The sequence below is a fragment of the Coccinella septempunctata genome, chromosome 7 (assembly GCF_907165205.1).
Source record: "Coccinella septempunctata chromosome 7, icCocSept1.1, whole genome shotgun sequence".
NCBI classification, from domain to species: Eukaryota; Metazoa; Arthropoda; class Insecta; order Coleoptera; family Coccinellidae; genus Coccinella; species Coccinella septempunctata.
The window spans coordinates 33,343,113-33,364,844 of NC_058195.1; the positions used below are offsets into that span (position 1 = coordinate 33,343,113).

Genomic DNA, 21,732 nt, shown 5'->3' on the forward strand with positions numbered 1-21,732 from the left:
GACACCTTGATGAAGACGATCTTTGAAGAATTAGTGGTCTAAATCCCAATGAATTAATAAACAACCAAGTACAACATCGCCCTGAAATAATTTTTCATAGTCAAAATCGTTCGATAACCCTCATCCGTGGTTATTTGAGAGTGATCTGCAATGTCCAGAACACCTATTTGGAAAAAAAAACCTTAATTTGGGGGGTTTGCTAACACCATTGTGAGCCGTTCCTATACTCTAAGTTGAGCTCGTTGACTTCATCAAGGAGAAGATCCTCCATGTTCCTCCATGATCCCCATATTCACCATTAACTGTGGTTTTTATCCAGATAGAAACCACAGTTATGAATCCCTTTTGAATGAGTTTGAGTTCGCTTCGCTTAGAAAGGTCCGTGAAATGATTATAAAATCGTACACGATTCAGATATAATCAATGGCTCTGCTCTCGTCACTGCAATTCAGTGTTCCTCGTTTAGCTTCTAGATCAAACACAACATTTCATATTGAGGTACCTAATTCCTAACATCACTTTTTCTGTCCATTAACAACAATGTTATAACAATCTAAGGACGAAGGCGAATTGGCTACTTCAATTCAGATCGTAACACTTGTCGATATTCATATCGTCGGGTGGTATGCATCTGAATTTATCCTTATTATTTTATTAATTGCCTCCCCGTTTAGGCGTGATCATTTTTCATTATTCTAAGGAATGTTGACATTTTTTCTTTCATTATCTTCATTTCAGGAAATCCTGGAACCACGCGTTGGTAATTTTTGTTTTGTTTTGTTTCTAAGACTTCCTTATTTTTTGTCTGCTTCATCATCGTCGATGTATTATTTGTAATTTTTTTGTATTATTGTATACACCTGTAATTGGGTCTCGGTCTGTTGGATGTATTTCTGTATAAATAAATAAATAAAACGAAGAAAAACTATTTCTCTCGACATTTCTTGATACTACATGGGTCTCGCCCAAAATCTACGAGGACATGGGCGTCGCTGACAACCTGCAACTGCGATTATTACTGCAATAGCTGCTGCCAAAAAAGGATAATCATTCATTTTGTTTTCCAAAATCCAACTCCTACACATTCAGTGCTCGAAAACACCTGAGTCGAACCGTTCTTCATCATTCGAGACGTCTACACTGCAAAACCAGTCTGGACGCCGTGTCGAATCGAACGTAGCGAACCGAATGTGTCGCCCCGTGTAGGTCGAATGATGTCGTTCGGCATAGTGTGGACGCGACTTAAGACTTGAGAAAGTATTTTATTTCCATATTCATATTAAGTATTAGTACGTTTGCAGAGCAAGAAGAAACATTTTTTTTAAGGTCTAGAGACGTTTGAGGTGCGCTTTAATAAATGCATCCCATTGAGAGGAGAATATGTTGAGTAGTAAAATATTTTGACATTGAAATTTTGTTTGGTTCCTATAGTAGGCTAAGAAGTTTTCAATAAATCCTCGTTTATATTCGGTGAAACATCTCAATATCGTTCTCACAAAAAATTTTAAGCTCACAAATTAATAAGAAGGAATCTGGAATTTCTAATAGTGAACTGATGTGAACCAGGTTTCTTTCTGAGGCAACATTTGGCAACAGAAACAGCATCACATAATGTTGACTTCTAATCAGAAAATAGATCATAAGATTTCATGTCACATAATAAAAAAATTGTTTTAACAAAAGAGGGACGATATTATGAAGGTGTGGCAATGTAACGACTGAAGTAAGACCGTGGCAATGGAACGTGTCAGCAGCTTAGACAATCTCTATGGTCAGCAGGAAATATGGCTGAAGGAGATTTGGGGTTTTTCTAGTTGTTATAGTGATGGTTTTTGAGATTCACATATCAGTGTGCTAAGACGTATTATTAACTCATATTTGGAGTATAGCACAGAAGGTATCAACATTTCTTGAAGATTTTTCGTCCACAAAGAAATGCCCACTATCTTCCAATGAGGAAACAATTTGTGCAGAATATATCGCCGAAATGGGAGGAGAAATCAGTGCGGATCACTCGAGAGCTACAACTTCAAATTCACAAATGGAACCTGATTGTGAACCATCTCCCTTCTAAAGCAGTTTTTCAGATCATGACCAAGATAGGCATTCTAGAAAACGACCACGTTAAAATCTACTGGGACTTCACCATCATAACTGATCAAAGAGTCGGCCACAACAGACGAGACAAAAAGAAAAAAACGGCCCTCATTATGGATTTTGCAGGACCATAAGATTACAACATGCAGAAAACATACGCTGAGAAGATCTCAAAATATGAAATGCTCTCAAGACAAATGAGGGACATGTGGCACCTCAGATAGGTTAAAATCATACATCTGATCATCAGCGCGAACGGTCTCGTCCACAAGAAAACAATACAACACCTGAAAGAACTGTATCTGCCACCCAGCACCACCATGTGGATGCAAAAAGCGGTGATACTGGGCCCCGTGAACATCGTAAGGCAGGTTGTCTTTCCAAATTGACACACGAGGGTTGATATATTACAGTAAGGGGTAAGGGATTTCGACCAATGAATAATTTAGTTTTCACTCTTTATTCATTTACCAAGCTTTCGGAAACAAATTTTCTTCTTCTTGAGGGCTCCTAAAATACAACAATTTCATCAAACGTACAATATACAATCTCACAAAGGCATACTGAATCTGAGATTTTCTCTTCTTCGTCAGTAAGACAATGACTCATATTAAATTCTACCACTAACACTATTATTACACATTTTAAAACGAAATAAATTTCAATTTTCGTCGAATCAAGAGTGACATGTGAGAAGGTTATATATTTATATCAGGGATGTCCAAGCAGTCATAAGAGAGATATGGAAGCATTTAAAAGGTCATGCGGTAATAACGTCAGGCGCTAAAAACGTTACGACGCATGCGTATTTCCATTTTCAGAAAAGCGGGCGGTATTAACGTTACCGTATGCCGTAATTTACGGGTGGATAACGTTGAACGTTATCGTAATTTACGTTGTTTTCTTGCCTTGCGCAGTCTTATTCAGCCATTACAAAATGGGTTGGAGCACAGAGCAGAAAAAAAATTTGAAGAAAACTTCAAAATTTTTCGTCAAAAAGGAGGGGGCGCCCGTGTTTGTATATTTAAATGCTCGCACGAATATTTTGAAGTCTATTTGAAGCGAGGTGTGATTTTGAAAGGTTGCCTTTTCCTTGAAATCTGAGTGTTTTTGTAAGTTTTGGTGTTTTGTTAAATTAGGTTTCCAAAAATGTCTAGTAACGAAGTGCCGCAACGATTTTCGTCTGACGACGATTTGGCTCTGCTAAGAGAGTTCTTAAATAACAATCCGCTCAAGGATGCTGAGAAGTGGGAAACCATTCAGAAAAACGTTTTTGAAATAACGGGAAAAAATTTCAAAGTAAGAACATTAAAAGACCATGTCTTTTTATTATTATGGATGTGGAAACAAAAAGTCAAAAGAGGTGAGTACTGTTGGATATTAGTAAAAACAGATCCTTTAAAAACCAAAATCATGGACAAATATAACGAGCTGATATCTATAACGCACCTATATCCACCTCACATAATATGAAAAATAACTGAAAAAGTCCACAATTACAAACTGCTTTCACCACGAAACAAAGAGCACTTAGCACGACATCTTATGGTATGTATCCTGATGTGCAACATAGAAATGATAGAGACCATAGAAAACATAGAGGAACTAGATAGCATGATGAGCGGAAAGAAAAGGCTTAGATCTGACTCACCTGAAGAGAAAGTGAAGAGGGTTCCAAAGAAAGATGAAGGTCCTGTCCCCTCAACATCTGGAGAACAGTCGACACCATCTTCAGGCTCTTCCGGGATCACTAGGCTGTCAGAAGATAAAATGGAGATGGAAACAGATATTGATCCCGATGATAGAAAGAGGTTCAGGTTCTCTGTTCTCAGGTACTTAATGTCACCCGAACTAGAAATTAACAAGTATTCGAGACAATGGAAAATAAACCCACCCAGCACCAAATGGGACTTACATAAATGAAGCGGTTGCCTTGTGGACAACAGATTACATGGAATCCTCCAATGAGAAATATACAATAGAGGAACTGTAGGAGCCTGAAAAGAAGCCTCCAAAACTGAAAACAATAACTCCAAAAGCACTAGAGGAACACCTGAGCACGCTGAGAGAGCCAGAAAGAGAGAAGGCCATAACATACAAAGGAAAGATTCTCCCAGAAAGGTGACTGAACAACTTTAAAAACACTGAAAGGACAGACATGGGAATGGTAGACATAGTAATGGAAGAAATAGCTTCACAGGTTTCCCTTATTACAGAGACATTCAACACGATGAACACTGATAAACCTCTCTGGCCCCAGATATTGAATGAAGTAGTGCGATACTGGGGCGAGAACAGAGACCTAACATCCTTTAATTTCTTAAGAAAAACCGAGAGATCAACACCCCTTATTTCGAGCGCATTAGGAGTCCATATGAAAATAATGTGTCATGACCCTGAAGCAGAGGACCTCAAGCAAAAGTAATTTCAAGAGATAGCCCCCCGATACTATCATATCTAGTTTGATGAGGTACTAAGAAGGCTCAACTCAGATAGTCGCTACTTACCGCATGTCCCATATGTAAACCTCCTAGATTCACCACAGCCAACACACGTGATCGCTCAAATAGCAGAGGAAGGAACCACACTAATGATAGAAAGAATTCTCGAATCTAACTCTGCCATCCACTCCCAAAAGCTAACAAACCTCTACTCTAGGATAGGCGGTGCTTATTCCCCAGGAATAACGGAGACAAACCGTGACCGATCAAACGTTGCCATATTCCCTATTTACGCACTACTGTCTGATACCAACAAAGAAGAGGAGTCAATCAGAATAATACATGGAATATGTTTGCGAGGGCCTATGCATGCCAAATCTCCAACAGAAAGAATAGCAATCCTCACCATTGAATTAATTGCAAAAAGCCCTGAGTCCAAAGAATTCCTAAATCCGACAAAATGGGGCGTAAGGATGAGTATTATAGCCTCTCCTCTCAAATGCCAACCTCACCTACTCGCGGTGCACCCTGTTCTTACGAACGAGGCTCTGGCGACCGAACATGAGCGGTATAACTCTGTTTCCCACAGTTACCTAGGCTAAACATCAGCTTGAGCAGGAAATGGCTCTATGCGTTGCTCAAGTTACGTCTCAGACCTTGTCGTCTCAGGATACCTGTGCCACAAGATATCCGGAGGTAAAATACCCTCCCATTCGGATCTCCGGGGGAGGGTGCCTGAGCGAGTGAATCATCGAACACACACCAATGAAAAGCACATAGCTTTTGGAACGTCAGAACCTTGCTAGACAACCCGAAGGCCGACCGACCAGAGAGGCGTACTACTCTAATCGATAGGGAACTGCAACGAACATCCATTGCAATAGTTGCCTTAAGCAAGACACGCTTCTCGGACGAAGGTAACTTGGTAGAACAAGCGTATACTTTTTTCTGGAAAGGCTTGCCGGAAGGCGAAATCAGACAACATGGCGTAGGCTTTGCCATTAGAAACGACCTGGCCGCCAAACTTACCGAAAATCCAGTTGGTATCTCAGAACGTTTAATGACCCTACGCTTTCCTGCAGCGAATAACACGTTTGTGAACATCATTGCAGTATACGCACCCACATTGAACTCCTCTGACAACTTAGAGGATACTTTCTACGAAACACTCGTTGCTACATTAAGTAAAATCCCCAAACGGGAACGAATTATTCTCCTTGGAGACTTCAACGCCAGAGTGGGCAGATGTCAAGACTCAGAAGTATGGCCAGGAATAATAGGGAAACACGGCACAGACAGCATTAATTTGAATGGAGAACGTCTGCTGTCTCTTTGTGAAGAACACAATCTGTGTATAACGAACACCTATTTTATTACGAGACCCAATTCAAGGGGGAACTGGCGCCACCCGCGCTCAGGGCATTGGCATACCCTCGTCTATGTGATCGTGAGAAGAAAAGATCTGAAAGAGGTGTTGGTCACTAAACCCAGAGCAGATCTGGAGTGCTGGACTGATCATAGGCTGGTAATCTCGAGAATGAAAATCTCAATGCTCCCAAAATATCAACGCAAGCCAAAGTATCTAAGAGAGCGCCTTCAAATCTCCAAACTACAAAACCCTTCTACAAAGGACAGATTCACAGCTGCCGTCAAAGTAATCCTAACACCACCGGATCATAACGACGACATTGAGACTCATTGGCTTCGCTTCAAGTCATTTCTTACAAATACAGCGAAAGAAATACTGGGCACAAAACGCTCTCGAAAATCCCCAGACTGGTTTGCCGACAGCGAAACTCATATCGCACCTCTTTTGGACGGAAACCACAAAGCGATGAAAACCGCAATTAACAAGCCTGGCGATGTAGCAGCCCAAAAGAGTTTTATAAACATAAAACGCGGGGTCCGTCAAGAAATAAAAAAAATCAAGGATAGCTGGTGGAAAGAAAAAGCAAGGGAAATACAAGCTTACGCCGATAACCAAGACGTTTTTTCGAAGCTATAAAAACTGTTAACGGTCCAAGCAGAAAAGCGAGCTTTCCTATAAGAGATGCTCATGGAGCTATTCTAACTGATGATAAAAAAATTCTCGAAAGATGGAAGGAGCATTATTCACAGGTCTTGAATCAAAATAACGACTCGGATTTATCCATCTTAGACCTGCTCCCCGCGTATAGCCCGATGACATCGCTTGATGACGAAATCTCAATGACGGAAATCATAAGTGCGATTAAAAATATGAAAAATGATAAGTCACCTGGTCTAGACAGCATTCCAGCGGAGATATTCAAAGCCTTGGATGAAGATATTGTCAATAGTCTCCTAACACTATTCCGCAAGATCTGGGAACAGGGAGATATGGCGCCAGACTTCAGAGACGCTTTAGTTATCAACCTCTATAAGAACAAAGGCGACACGTCGAATTGCAACAATTACAGGGGCATATCGTTGCTGAGTGTAGCCGGTAAAATTCTCTCGAAGATTATGGCTAATAGTCTGGTTCCACTCTTAGAAAAGCTATTACCTGAATCCCAGTGCCGCTTTCGACCAAATCGAGGTACGGTGGACCTAATTTTTACACTGCGACAGCTACAAGTGAAGGCCCGTGAAATACAATCAAGGATTTATACAGCCTTCATTTAAGTAAGGCATTCGACTCGGTGAATCGGAGAGCGCTATGGAAAATCATGGAACGTCTTGGAGTACCCGAAAAATTCCTAGCAGTGTGTAAAAGCCTTCATACCAACAAAACCGCTAGAATACAGCATAATGGCTCCACAACCGACCCTTTCTCAACCAACTCCGGAATAAAACAAGGCTGCGTATTAGCGCCTTCACTGTTCAATATTTTCGCCATAGCTGTATCGATAATTGCAGACATGAGTATGCCCGTAAGAGGTGTTGGGATAAGATTCAGATTTGACGGAGGCCTGTTTAAACTGAAGCGCCTCAGAGCAAAAACCTGTACCAAGTTTATCACTGAACTTCAATATGCAGACTTATCACTTATCGCTAGCAGCTCGGAGGATCTACAGATAATGTTGGACACCTATAAACATATATACGAAGCTTTAGGCCTTAGCCTCAATATCGACAAAACCAAAATCCTGGTTAGTCCGCCAGAAAGCCTTCCAACAGATATCAGCCTGGAGAATGAAACTCTAGAACAGGTCGAGCAGTTCAAATACTTGGGAAGCTTCATAAATACTAGAACTAATATAGACACAGAAATACAAAACCGTATCAATACGGCATCACGGGCATTTCGGAAGCTAAAGGACAGAGTGTTTCAAAATCACGACCTCAATCTGAAGACCAAGACAGCTGTTTACAAAGCAGTGGTCCTCCCAACGCTTCTTTACAGAAGCGAAAGCTGGACGCCCTACAGGCGACATATTAAACAGCTTGAACAAACGCAACAACGCCATCTAAGACAGATAATGCACATCAGATGGTTCCACAAAGTTTCGAATGCAGAAGTCTGGCAGCGCGCGAGTTGTACAACAATTGAGACTCAAGTAACGAGGGCCCGACTCAGATGGAGCGGCCACATTCTGAGGATGCAAGACACAAGACTCCCCAAAATAGCTCTATATGGCGAATTCACTGAGGGAGCCCGGAAACCAGTATAAGCGGTTTAAGGATACACTACATCAATCCCTAAAATTAGTTAATGCCAATCATAACTGGGAACAACTAGCGTTAGACAGGTCACAGTGGAGGTCTTTGGTACACAGTTACAATGGAGAATCGAGAAGGATACAGCGGCGGCCAGATCTGGTTGGTGACTATCCATGCCCTGAGTGTGGAAGGATCTGCAGGTCAAGGTTGGGTCTCTTTAGTCACAGGAGGGCACACAGTCGCAACTAGTCCTAAGAAATTACAAGTCTGTTCGCATTTTTTTTTTCGTCTTTTGACTTATTCCCGGTAACGGGATACAGCAATGGATGGATGGATTAGACTTTCACAAGTAGCCGTATCATTATTGTTTGAATGTTCAATTGATATCGTCGATGCAATGCCAAAACCGCGAATGTGCAAATTTGCCGTTTTTCACCTATATGCACAAACAGCGACGTTAGACTCGGGGGCATTCAATGCCAAAAGCGCGAATGTCCACTGAAATGCATAACCCTAATGTGACTTGATCGTACTTTCGCGAGAGTGAGGACTTAGTGTTCGTTCCAGTGCATAAACGACGAATGTGCCACATTCGCGATTTCAGAGTATCGAGTTAGTGCTTATTCTAGTGCATAATCAACGAATGTACCACATTCGCGATATCAGACTGTGGAGTTGGTGTCGTTCCATCGCAAAGACAACGAATGTGCCACATTCGCGAACTCAGAGTTTGGTTTTAGTGTTTGTTCCAGTGCATAAACAACGAATGTGCCACATTCGCGAACTCAGAGGTTGGTTTTAGTGTTTGTTCCAGTGCATAAACAACGAATGTGCCACATTCGCGTTTGCAGCTTATGATTGTTTGTTAGTACTGCTGAAACATTCGTGAAGGTAGTGAATTTATCTGAGCAATAAGCATGAACTCCCGAACTCTAAGAATGATGGAACTTGTCCGGAAAAATAGTGTTAAAGGTAAAACATAATATAATACAAAAACAATTATCTTACATTACATTTTTTCTTTCAGATAATTCTAATGAAAATGAGCTCGCAAAATGCACTATTGTCGAATCAGGATTACACCAAGAAGTTCCATTCGCTCTAATCGAATATACTAATTCGGAATTAGCGATTGAACCATCAATTTTGTCCGAAGTCCTAAATCCCGAAGTTCTTCCCTCAGTATCTGGTACTAATGTTTTAGAGGATCTAGACTACTCCAGTTCATCATCACTTGACTATGAACCCTCATCGTCTTATGACGACTCATCCTCAGAAGATATTGAGAACTATAATAATAATAATATGAAGCATTCCGATAAAAACCGCGAGCAACATAAAGAGGAATCCCTGAAGGAAGTAAAAGTTTCTAAGAAAAGGAAGAGAAATGAAAACCTCTGGAAGAAAAATATAAGGAAAGATAGAAGGCTTCGAGGTGAGTCCTACATTGCACATCGTGGTGTAGAGAAACCTGCACGTCCAATTCTACCAACCCCATGTCTCACAAAACCTAAGCATAAGTGCATAACTTTAGTGAATGAACAAAATAGACTTCAAAATCTATACGGATTTCCGTAAGATGAATAATATTGAGGATCAACGGGTATTTTTGCAGAGCCATATAGAGCAGAAGCAGAAAAATCGCACGACTCGAAATATTGAGAATTCTCGAAAAAAATACACATGCGTTTATACTTTAACCGTTGATGAGACAAAACGTGTAGTTTGTAGAGAATTCTTCATGGCTACTTTGAACGTGACAGATGCATTCATGCGATCTGCTTTGAAAAAGCGTTCCTCCATAGGAATACAAGAGAAAGATAAACGCGGAAAACACACCCCAGCGAATAAATTAACTGACAATATGGATGCATTAATACGCGAACATATTTTATCTTTTCCGTCAGTGGAGTCACATTATTGTAGGGCTTCAAGCACAAAAAAATACCTTGACTCATGTCTTAATGTGTCGATTATGTATAGGATGTACAAAGATATGTGCAGTACTAAGAAATTAAAGCCGGTTTCTTCAGAAAAATACCGACAAATATTCAATGAATACAATTTAGGTTTTTTCAAACCCAAAAAAGATCAGTGTAAAAAATGTCTTGCCCGGAACCAGATGACTGAGAATGAGAAGAATGCTAATCAAGATGAATTCAACAAGCATTTGGAAAGAAAAAATGCAGCCAGAAAAGCACGCGATGAAGATAAAATGGTAGCAAAAGGTGATTCCAAAATATTAGCCTTCAACTTTGATCTACAAGCTGTATTGACTACGCCAAAAGGATCAGCAGGTCAAATTTTCTATCTGAGGAAGCTAGCTGTCTATAACTTAACGGTCTACAATTTGGGTAATCAGAATGTAAAGTGTTATCTTTGGGATGAGACGCAAGGAAAAAGGGGAGCAAACGAAATCTCATCGTGCATGAACGATTTCGTTATGTCCCATACTGAGATCACGCATGTGCGTATGATGTCTGACGGATGCGGTGGGCAGCAGAAAAATTCTTTTTTTTTCTGCTACGTTAATGCAGCTTCTAGAGAACCATCCTTCCCTACAGATAATTGATCATCGCTTCTTTGAAACAGGACACACTGAAATGGAGTGCGACTCCATCCATTCCAAAATAGAGCAAAAATCCAAATTTGTGCCCGTTTATACTCCCGAAGGTTGGGCACAAGTTATCCGGGATGCTCGCATAAAACCAGAACCGTTTAATGTCAAGAACATGATGTTCGATGAATTTTATGACTTCAAAGAATTTGCGACCAATTCTCTGAGTTTCAGTGGAGTTCCTTGGAGAAAAGTTTGTTGTCTCAGATACTTGAAGGAGCAACCAACGAGTTTATTTTACAAGACTGACTTCGCTGAGGAGTTTCACGTCGTCGATTGTAATAAAACCGTGAAGAGTCGAGGACGTCACAAAAAACTACTTTTAAAAAGAGCCTATAATTCTCCTCTACACATTAGTGAAGCAAAATGGAATGATTTAAAGAAAATGTGCCAAGATCTTACTATCCCCAGAGTGTACCATAGTTTCTATAGCTCATTGAAAAAGAGTAATACTGAACGAGATAGATTACCACAACCAGATGCTGATGAAGATACAGATAATGACTCAAATTGAAGCAAGTGCAGTTATTTGGCATGTACCTAGTTATTTTTTCAGTATTTTTTCCAACAGAAATGTATAACTTTTATTTTAGAAGAGATATCTCCTTTTATTTTTGTAAAGAACTGTTTATATCAATATATTCATTTTCACGAAAAGTGATTATTGATTTTATTTCCAAAACTGAAACGAACGAATGTGCAATAAGAAAAAAAATCATCATTCATTTTGAATCTTAGTACTCAAATAATACAGTGTATCATCTGCTATTGCTATATGTATGAACGAAATTGGTTTAGAATTATTTGTGATTTTATAGTACTCCTCTGAATATTCAAACGCCTTTATCTCGTTACTATAATTTTTCACATTCGCGGTTTTGGCATTGCATCGACGATATTAGATTAATGAGAGAGATATTGGTTTTATAGATTTTCAATTATGTATAAGTTACTATATCAAACGATTTTTTTAGTTTTGATTATCAAAATAATGGTTTATTAGTAGACTACAAACAAAATATACTTGAAAATATGACCCTATTAATTCTCTTAATTTTGTTATTAAAATTGTATAATGAATGTAAAGAAAAGCGTTATAATCGCGAAGCTTTTCTTAAATATTATATTCGTGTTACCTGGAATGGCCAAACTGACACTTTAAAATAAATTTTGAAGTTTTTTCGAAGCGTCATAATAAATAGTTTCAGAAGGTTGAATTAGAGGCTTTAAATGTTGTTTCCCTTTATTGTTTCAGGTTTGTTATATTGTGAGTTTTGATATTGTTAATAAAGATACCCTTTATTGTTTCAGAGAAACGCAATTGAGTCTCTATTCATTATATGAATATTATAGTTCTGGCGTGGCAGAAGTATATTCTGAGAGAGACCAACTCCTGCAGGAGACTGCAGATATCTGCAAAGAAAGTGAAGCCACGTTGTTGGCGAAGAGAGAACAGCCTTTACCCAAGAAGAAGCAAATTGCTGAATTGGAAAAAAAGGCCAGAGATAGTTGCCTCAGTTCCTTACAAACAGGGGATAATTTAATTCATTGTGGTGAACGAAGTCAGCCTGACCATGATTATATTACCCTAACTGATGTTATGAGGGAACCATTTATGGATACATCAGGTATTTAATAATATTCAAATTTTTATTATAAGATTATTATACATAAATCGTCATTTCTAGTATTGCATTTGGAGGAGCCATTATTTGAAGTATGTGTGGATGCAAACTCCAAAGAAGGCCCTGAAATGTCTAAGGAACTGCCACTTCCTGCTCATGAAAGTGAAAAGGAGAATAAAGAAGCTGGAGGGAACACGGTCAAGAAAAGGATACTAGGTATGTATAAAAAGCACTAGAATTTTTTGCTTTGATAAAAATTAAGTTTAGCAAAATATTGATTCAACAAAGTTTAATGGGAATTTGGAATAATTTGTGTTTTAGGACCAGCAAGAAGAAGAAACAACCGAAGTTCTTCTCTTAGCAAAAAATGCCCTAGATTATTTGTCCCATAAAGAAGACAAAGACAGAGCGATACGGGTTAGAGAGCTGGAGCTACAGGAGAGGTAGCTGCAACTTTATGAGAGAAAACTTGCCCTGGATGAAAAGCGGTTTGAATTAGAGTCATTCGAGAGGAAGAATCTCATCGAAATGGCAAAAGAAAGAAACTCGCAAGATGTTTCAGATAGGGAGCATTACCTAAAAATTAGAGAATCCCAACAAAATTTTATAAAATCCTTAATGGAGAAACTCCAAAGGGATAAAGATGGAGATTAAATAGTGGTTTATACTTTCAATTAGAAGAATTAAAAGATTCAGTTGAAATAAATGAAGTGTTTAATGAATAATCATAATCCTATATATTCCTCAAGCACTGGTTGATTCACATTGAAATATTGAGCTGTTTGAGAACCGTAAATACATGTAGGACAGTTAATTAATACGGTTAACTAACGGTTACTGTGAATTTTGTATAAACCCCGTACATCCTTTATTGTCTCAGAAGGAATCAAAGTGACCGCTATTGATTATTTTCTTTCTTTAATGCCTGATAGTCTGACTGAATATAATTAATTTGAATATTCTTTAATTCATTAATTTCACTTTGTTGAGTTTGAATTACTGATCACCGTGACAAGTTAATTATTGCATTTCTGTTTTCCTCATTTTTGAACTGGGTCATCAGCTGTATATATTTTTTGACTTGGAAATAACTGTATGGTTCACTGTAATTTAGATTATTGTAATAAATGCGGTTTTAAAGAACTTGTTATCGCTACCACCTTAGATAACCCCCGAACTCTGTCTCCGACTAGTAGGTTCCTGGGTGGGTTTGCTATTTCTCCCTATTGAAAGAATAGCTGGCGCTCGAGATTGAACCCTTTTGCGAACTAAACCCGTTACAAAATTGGCCTTATTGTCACAAGAAGTTCTGATTGAGTTTTTCGGAAGACCGGTTATTCAATTTAACAGGTAATTTCACAAAATGAAGCAGAAAAACAGGTATAACATTAGCAGATTGAGAACACAAAAGAGGGATAAATACGTAACGCAGCAAAAATGGTTCAAGAACCTTACACCAATGACCATTCCTGATGAAGTCAAAACCATGTTATCGTTGGGTCCCAAATTCAATATCTCCACGAACACAAGGGAGATTTCTATAAATAGAGTTGCTGACATTGGGAATATATTGGATGGGACACCCTTAGAGAGAAAAGACTTACTACGAGCACAGGCAACTAGCATTGTGACCAACCATCTGCAGAAATTCAGAGACCAAACCAACATTGTAGACCTTATGTATAAAAGAACAAAAAATTCTCTAAAAACAAACAGCAATCTAAAAGTGCTGAACAGTGAAAAAGGCTCAGTGACTGTTGTTATGGAAAAAGAATACTACTTGGAAAAGATGAATAATCTTATAGCATCAAGCAGATTTAAACAGATAACACGTGATCCAACACAGACATTACAGAACAAGAGTAATAAAATTGTGACAGAACTGGAAAAGATGGGAAGTATTGATAACATTCAGGGCAAAGCGTTAAGAAGATATAACTCAGTGGCACCACGTATATATGGAAATCCAAAATTACACAAACCAGATATACCGTTAAGACCTATTGTGTCGAGCATCCAAGGACCAACATCAAATTTGTCTCCATTCATAGCTCAAATTTCGACAAATGCAAATGACCGAATCTGGATTGAGTCCGATATTGGCTGTATGTGATGGACTACCTGTTGGATTCATGCATACCAAAACTACCCTTCATGATACCTTTTATTAAAAAATTTGTGGATGACCTAGTGACAGCAATACCGGACACAGAAAGAGATACTATTCTTAGAATTTTCAATGGTTTCCATCAAAGTTTCGATTCAATGTATGTGTATTCTTCATGACATCAAAACTGCTGCTGACAAATGTCACTGCGCTTTTACATTTATGATGCAATGGAGCAATACAATAGGTACACACGTAAAGCTAGTGTCACATGTATCCGTTTGTACGAAAAAAAGTCGTACGAATTGACATTAAATTTCGTGAATATAAACGGTATGTCACATGCTTCGACGTACAGAGGGAAATACTACAAATCGAAGAAAACCTCAATATTTGGTTTAAACTGACTTTGAACATTCTGTCTTCTATCGATGACTAGATTTGATAAAATAATGGAATATGCCGTGGAAAACCTTACATTCTTAACAGGATCACTCCAACAGAATGAAAAATATACATTATATCGGACAAAAGTTAAAATTACTCAACTTTATACGGCATCGTATGAACCGGCCCATCCACCGGATGATTATTGGCGCCAAAAATGTGGACAAATAAGAGAGCCGTCCGTCATATCATTGTGCCGTCGGATAAACGGATACATATGACCTTAGCTTAAAGAGTAAACTTTCTTGCCTTTATCCGAAAACTACGTTCAGCTCCTCATCTAAGGCAAGTGTATCAAGATATCAACAACAAAAAAATAGTCTTCGAATAATCATTATGAAGTCTTTTTGTATATTTATTGTATATATGTTTAATCATAACAGGGAATTCCTTTCCCTATCGGTAACCGCTCTTCAATTTAAAATTCTATGTATAATTAATGTGAAAAAAAAGGGTGTATTATTATAATGTCTTGACAACATCCATTCATTGTAAACAATGGATGCTTGTTACCAACATAATAACTTAGAATTCGCATTCGAATATCCACAAATATGTCCTCTACATGAATTATTTCAACAGGTCCAGCATCGAAGAAGAAAAGTGGTAAAACTTCCTTTGATGGAGGATATCAGAAAACTGTATGATTATCTCTCCAAGAAGAGAAACCGTGCACTCACCTCTCTAAAAAACAAATTTTCTCGGGATCACTGGTTGGAACTTGCCTCTTCGACACTCATATCCACCCAGCTGTTCAATCGACAACGCGCAGGGGAGGTCGAGCGAATTTCAATTGAGGATTTTAAAGTTTATCAAGGACTTGACAGAAGTGATGAAGAACTTTTACACTCATTTTCTGAGGATAGGAGAGTAAGCAAACCAACGCATACTTAATAAATCAATGCTACCAAATGCATAGTAGCCATGATAACAACAAGGATGTTTATATCATGACCTTCTACTCTTAATAATCAAGAGTAACACTAACAGAAAATCATCATTATGAGATGTTTTAGTGTTTTTAAGCATTTTTGAAAAATTCCGCCTATATAGTATTATACATCATTTTGAAGGAAGAAATAACAGGGTGTTCCATTGAAAAAAATATAGGTGTCGTATGTTCAAAACCATACCCCGAAAAAAAAATTGAAAACTGTAGTGGACTGCTTTTTTTTTCACTATCGACATACCGACTGACTAGTGGACACTCTAGTGGACTCGACCAAAGACCACCAGTAAGAAATGAAATGTTAGAGAGGGTTTTCTGTACTAGCTGTTGAATTGAAAGGGGGATGGCGCAAGCGTTAAGAACCCCGGAAGACGCTCTTTTTCAAGTAGGTACTTGAAATTCCTAATGAAGAGGGGATTCATTAAGCGTCCTTTCTTGAAACGAGCTAAACCGGTTTTTCCTGATAGTTTTTCTCTAGAGTGAATTTTTGAGTAAGACAAATCTTATTTTTTTCTTTATTTTGTTCAGTGAATTCCATAGCATACATTAATTGTCTCCAGATGCCAAATCATATCGACCAATCAGAGTGCAGCGCATCTCCCGCCAAAACATTTCTCTGGTCTGGCCAACTTTTCCCCCGACCGGGTTATTCTCGATCTCGAACGAACTTCTTCATGTAATCGTACCATTAGATCCTCTTAATTTTGATGATACTCTGTTATCTGTGAATGTAATAAGTTCAAAATTTCGCATTTCAGTTTGTTCTTTCATTAAATTTCGAAAACAGCGATTATTATCGCTTATACAGATTGCGAAAGAAGGTAATTAATTAATAATTGCTTTTTGACTATATTAAAATATTTGAACGAGTTTCTGATATTTGCCTTTCAGCCGGTGGTAATATCTATATCAGTTTATCAGCTCTAAAAAGCAGTTTTTATTGCTACGTTTGAATGATCGATATGGATCAAGAAAGGTAAAGTTTATTCATATGGTTCATTCCGATCTGAGTTACAGAATAGGGGTGATTTGATTGTTGTCATCAGCTTGCTATTTTTGTAGTAAACAGCTTCTTTGTCACATATGTGGCAAAAGGTTATCCAGTGTGTCTACATTCAACCGCCATATAAAACAGGTGCACCTGCAAGAGCCACTTACAGGAAAGGACACGAAGAATATTAAATGTCCACTTTGTGAGGATAAACTTAAATTATCATTTGGAAGCCATGACCAGTTAGTGGATCATATAGAAAAAATTCATTTTTTGACTATTATACGATCAACTCTTTATTTTGGAAACAAAGAGGAATTTGAAGCTTGGAGAGCAGTTGACAATAGAAATATAGATTATGCCTTTCAAAGAGGTCAAAAGATCAAAGATGATGAGTACATATACTATAATTGCAATAGGAGTAATACAAGAGGTGAGTATATTTAAGCTGTCTATCTAAGTAACTCAATTATTCAATTACTTCTATTCAGGATATGACAGTAAAAGTAACCAAAGATGTTCAAAAGCAGGAGGAAGCATTAAAATATCAGGATTATGTCCATCTAGAATTTGTGCTAAAATAACTAATTCTGGTAACACTTTTAATAATATAGTTATTGTACTAGTGTTGATTCATTCTATTTAAGGAGTAACAGTGAACTATATTGAAACACATGCTGGCCATGATGATGAACTCCGAGCCAAACATTTATCGAAGGATCAACAGGAAATGCTCGCTGAAAAATTATGTGCTGGTGTTACAAAAGAGAGAATACTTGAGGATGCGAGAATATTAGAGGAAGGGAAGCTCACCAGAATGAATATTTTAACAAGAGGAGATCTCTCATATATCATTCGAAAATTCAATATAAACAAACAACGACATGCAGATGATATGACAGCAACAGCCTTAAAAGTGGAAGAATTGAACTGTCAAGATGAAAACACTGTTTTCTTATTCAAGCAGATAGGTATGTTTTTATACACTAATTTGATTCTGATTTAATACCTGCTTATCATATTTTTATCAGGAGAAAGTCACCCTCAGCTGCAAATTGAAGATTTTGCTATAGCTTTCATGAACAGGACTATGGAAAGAAAGCTGAGGGAATTCCCAAAAATTATTTGTATTGATGGCACTCATGGAACCAACATGAGGAATTTTGAATTGACTATTGTTTTAGTCAAAGATGAGAACAATGTTGGGTTCCCTGTATCCTTTTTGATTTCCAATCGTTTGGATCAGACGATCCAAAACATTTTTTTTAGGTCATTAAGGGAAAGACTTGGAGACTATATAAAATGTGAGTATATTATGACAGACGATGATGCCAAATATTTCAATGCATGGTGCCAAGAAATGGTGAAGGATGAGAAGCCAAGGCGTTTGCTTTGCACGTGGCATGTCATAAAAAACTGGAACATCCAAGGGAGAAATAAAATAAAGAAAATAGAAATCAGAAAAGGAATGAAATACAGAATGAGGCATATATTGAAAGAAACTGACCAAACCAAATTTCTAGAATTGAAAGAAGAGTACTTCAAATATTTGGAAGAAGAATGTGAATATGATTTTTTGAAATATTTACAGAAGTGAGTTGTGATATAAGCAATTTAGGCAACTTTATTCTAATTTCATATTCTTTCAGACACTATTTTCAGAGTATTGAAAGAATAATGATGTGGTCCCATTGCTACAGGATAAATGTTGGTATTAATACTAACATGGCTATTGAGAGCCTAAATAAAGTGATAAAATACAATAAAATGAAGGGAAAGCAGAACCTACGGTAAATATTTGTATATTGATACACTATAATTATGTATATTATTTGGAATATGTGGATTTCAGAATAGAAAAATTATTAGATTTATTAGAAGATCTAGTACAAGATAAAATGTGGAAAAAAATTATTGATTTGGAGAGACCTAACGCCAATTCCTACCAAAGCAGAGTAGGTAGAGAAGCTCATATAAAGGCTGAAAATGAAGTAAAGGACAAAGTGATAGTATTAGATTCTGGTGAGTTTAAAGTTTTCTCGACTTCGGTAAGTGGAAAATTTTATATAGTTAAATATAACGAGATGTGTGACGATGAATGCAGAACCTTGTATTGTGACCAATGCAAAGTATGCATTCATAAGTATCAATGTCAGTGTCCAGAATACACTATCAAAACTGCATTGTGTAAACATATTCATGCAGTTGCTTTGGCCGAAAAGAGGAGCGATTTTGTTGTAGGTCCAGAGAGTGATGAATCTCCATTATGTATAGATGAGCCTTCGACTAGCAGAGTTCGAAATCAAAATGAAGTTGACAATTTTATTGAAGAAATAACAGAATCTCAAAATACTGTTTCCATTGATCCTAGTACCAAGCGTGAGGTAAGTTGGGTAGAAAATTGGTGATGGGAATATCCTGTGCATTAAAATTTTTGTAGACTGTATTGAAAGATACATTCCTGAAATTAAAATCATTGGATGATGAAGAATTTTATAAGATGGTAGAGATTATCAATAAAACTTATAATAGTTCTCAAGCCAAAAAAACCCAAAGAGTAGAAAAAAGGAAAATAGAAAAGCAATTATATTATCCTAACAAAAAGTAGAATATTATGAATGTTGGTGATGGAATATTATTCACATTTATAACTTGCTTTTCGTTTGAATTTAGAAGGTTAATATTAATCCACTGCTGCTTTGTGTTGGTTTTCATTTTCGATTACTTTGTAGATATCACTTAGAGGGTGTGAAGGTGGGGAGGTGGTGGGTCAATATCTACATCTATCATGGATGTCTGATTTGTAGAATATGTGTGCTTCACTTTAGAAATGATAATGCATGAATTTGTCTTTTTAGTGATTGTGAAATATAATTTCATTCATGTAGGTAAATGTGGTTTTATTTTGATTTTGGATTATCTAATTATACTAAAGAAATGTATAAGATTGCTTAATTTATATCCATTCTGAATACATTTTGTTTGTTTGTAGTGTTCACTTGTGTTGCGCACTCAAACTTACTCCGAGTAAGCTCTGATTACTCAAATTTACAAATGTATGTATGTCTTCCTCAGAGTATGCTCTCTGAGCATGGTCATACTCTACTCTTGTAGTAAGTTTGTGAATGCAACCTTGGAGTATAATGCTATTGTACATGCACTGTTGCTTCCCATGAGTTATGCAGATTTCTTTTGTGAAACAAGTAAATGTAATTGACTCGTACTTCTTGGATATTCTATTGTTCATTGTAGAAAATAAAGAATGATAACTTTTTAACCTGGATGTTTCTGTTATTCCCTATGTCCTGCCAATTTCATTTTCAAGAGCATCTTTGAAAAGATTTGAGTGAGAAAATTTGTGTATCTCTTTTTGTAGGCCAATTCTTCAAAGTTTCTGATCAAAAAAATTTAAGAAGCAATTATGAAGTTATATTGCCTACGAGTTCTGTAGAAAAATATCCCTAGAAAGTTAATCCTTATTTTGAATAGACATCAAATTGTCTGATAACATTAGTGATTTTTTTCTAATCTATTTTGAATATGACTTAGATTTATAGTTACGTTTTAGTATTCAAAGCAAACCTTCCTTGAAGTGGATACAATTTTCAATATCTTTTTAATATTAACTAAAATGGCATAATAAATTTAGGTAATTATGAAGTTCCGTATTTTTATTACATTAACCAAATTTTATATCATATTCATCCACATGAGGAACTAACGGAGAAATTTGTACAATACTATACTTTCAATATTATTATTTTCAATCCATGTTTGAATAATATACTTCATATTAATCAGTGGATTACAAAACAGAACACTAATATCAGAGACTCTGACTATGACTTATCACAAGTTGAGCTTTGTAGCAAAGATCTTTCTTTGTAGGTTAAGCTATCAGCTGAAAGCTGTCAATTCATAACACAACATTCGTTTTTCGATTAACACACGTCAATATCGGGTGCATTGCGTAGGGAAAACGACAAACGAGATAGCTTTGCCCTGATTGGCTAGGATTTTGGGATTCTTTGAGAGAATTAACGTATGCTCAGAGAGCGAAGATAAAGTTTTGGCGGGAGATGCGCTGCACTCTGATTGGTCGATATGATTTGGCATCCTGGAGACAATTAATGTATGCTGAATTCCATACGTAAGTTACCACTCATTTCATTATTACCGTTTCTTGTTTTATTAATTTGAAGGTTTTATTGCGAATGTGCGGCTTTGGGTACTTGATGCATCTTATTAGTTTTCATCGTTAAAGTATTTCGTTAATTACTCAAGGGCCAATTCCGTCCGTTTCTATTTTATGTGCTTCACACACAATATAACTCATTTTCTTTAATCTAGATAATAACGTACTTTCTGAGTTTTTCTTTCTTTGAACACGTCATAGGGACGCCAGACGCCATTTTGGACGCTACCCCTTTTTGCTTCCAATTCTATTCCATTTATGATTTGAGCGCTAGTTATTATAATAAACTTGTTCTATGGTGGATGCGCTTATGTTATGTAATATTCATGGTAATGATTTCTTAATTTCTACATATTTTTTGTGCCTATCTTATGAATACTTGTAAATGTCACTGAAGCATTCGATTTCTCATCCTGGAAAAATTTACTCAGTGTGATATTAGTTTCTTTACAAATTTTCAACCAGTGAAATGGAAAGGGTTGAAATATCCGATCATTTAAACTATGGAAAGTTGAATAATGAAGAAAAGTGAAAGATTACGTGAGATTCCTAATTAGAGGTTAACTCTCCAGGGGTGTACCTGTAATAGTCAATAAAGAATGTTTGGCAGCATTACAATTGATTCTCAAATACAGAAATGGG

General features: G+C 37.1%; 2 protein-coding genes across 3 annotated transcripts; both read left to right on the forward strand.

Annotated features, from left to right (window-relative positions):
* Positions 1–9,753: 9,753 nt before the first annotated feature.
* Positions 9,754–10,731, forward strand: LOC123317857. The gene has a single exon (XM_044904468.1). It carries the CDS (start codon positions 9,901–9,903, stop codon positions 10,729–10,731), a length of 831 nt encoding a protein of 276 aa, XP_044760403.1. The 5' UTR covers positions 9,754–9,900.
* A 5,851-nt stretch (positions 10,732–16,582) lies between these two features.
* Positions 16,583–20,172, forward strand: LOC123317605. 2 transcript variants are annotated; one of them, XR_006538204.1, is made up of 10 exons: positions 16,583–16,725; positions 16,796–16,880; positions 16,967–17,328; positions 17,387–17,488; positions 17,543–17,866; positions 17,927–18,488; positions 18,545–18,685; positions 18,748–19,279; positions 19,336–19,571; positions 19,628–20,172. XR_006538204.1 is itself a non-coding variant. In XM_044904207.1 (9 exons), exons 2-9 carry the CDS (start codon positions 16,858–16,860, stop codon positions 19,501–19,503), a joined length of 2,214 nt encoding a protein of 737 aa, XP_044760142.1. In that variant the 5' UTR covers positions 16,583–16,725; positions 16,796–16,857; the 3' UTR covers positions 19,504–20,172. The 2 variants fall into 2 exon arrangements, 1 of the variants encoding a protein (XP_044760142.1); XM_044904207.1 differs by having other exon boundaries at positions 19,336–20,172.
* The last annotated feature ends 1,560 nt before the right edge of the window (positions 20,173–21,732 follow it).

Coding starts and splice junctions, on each gene's coding strand:
- LOC123317605 (XM_044904207.1), top strand. CDS start 16,858: ATGATCGATATGGATCAAGAAAG. Junction 17,867..17,926: donor TTTCTTATTCAAGCAGATAG/GTATGTTTTTAT, acceptor TATTTTTATCAG/GAGAAAGTCACCCTCAGCTG. Junction 18,686..18,747: donor AAGGGAAAGCAGAACCTACG/GTAAATATTTGT, acceptor TGTGGATTTCAG/AATAGAAAAATTATTAGATT.
- LOC123317857 (XM_044904468.1), top strand. CDS start 9,901: ATGGCTACTTTGAACGTGACAGATGCATTCATGCGATCTGCTTTGAAA.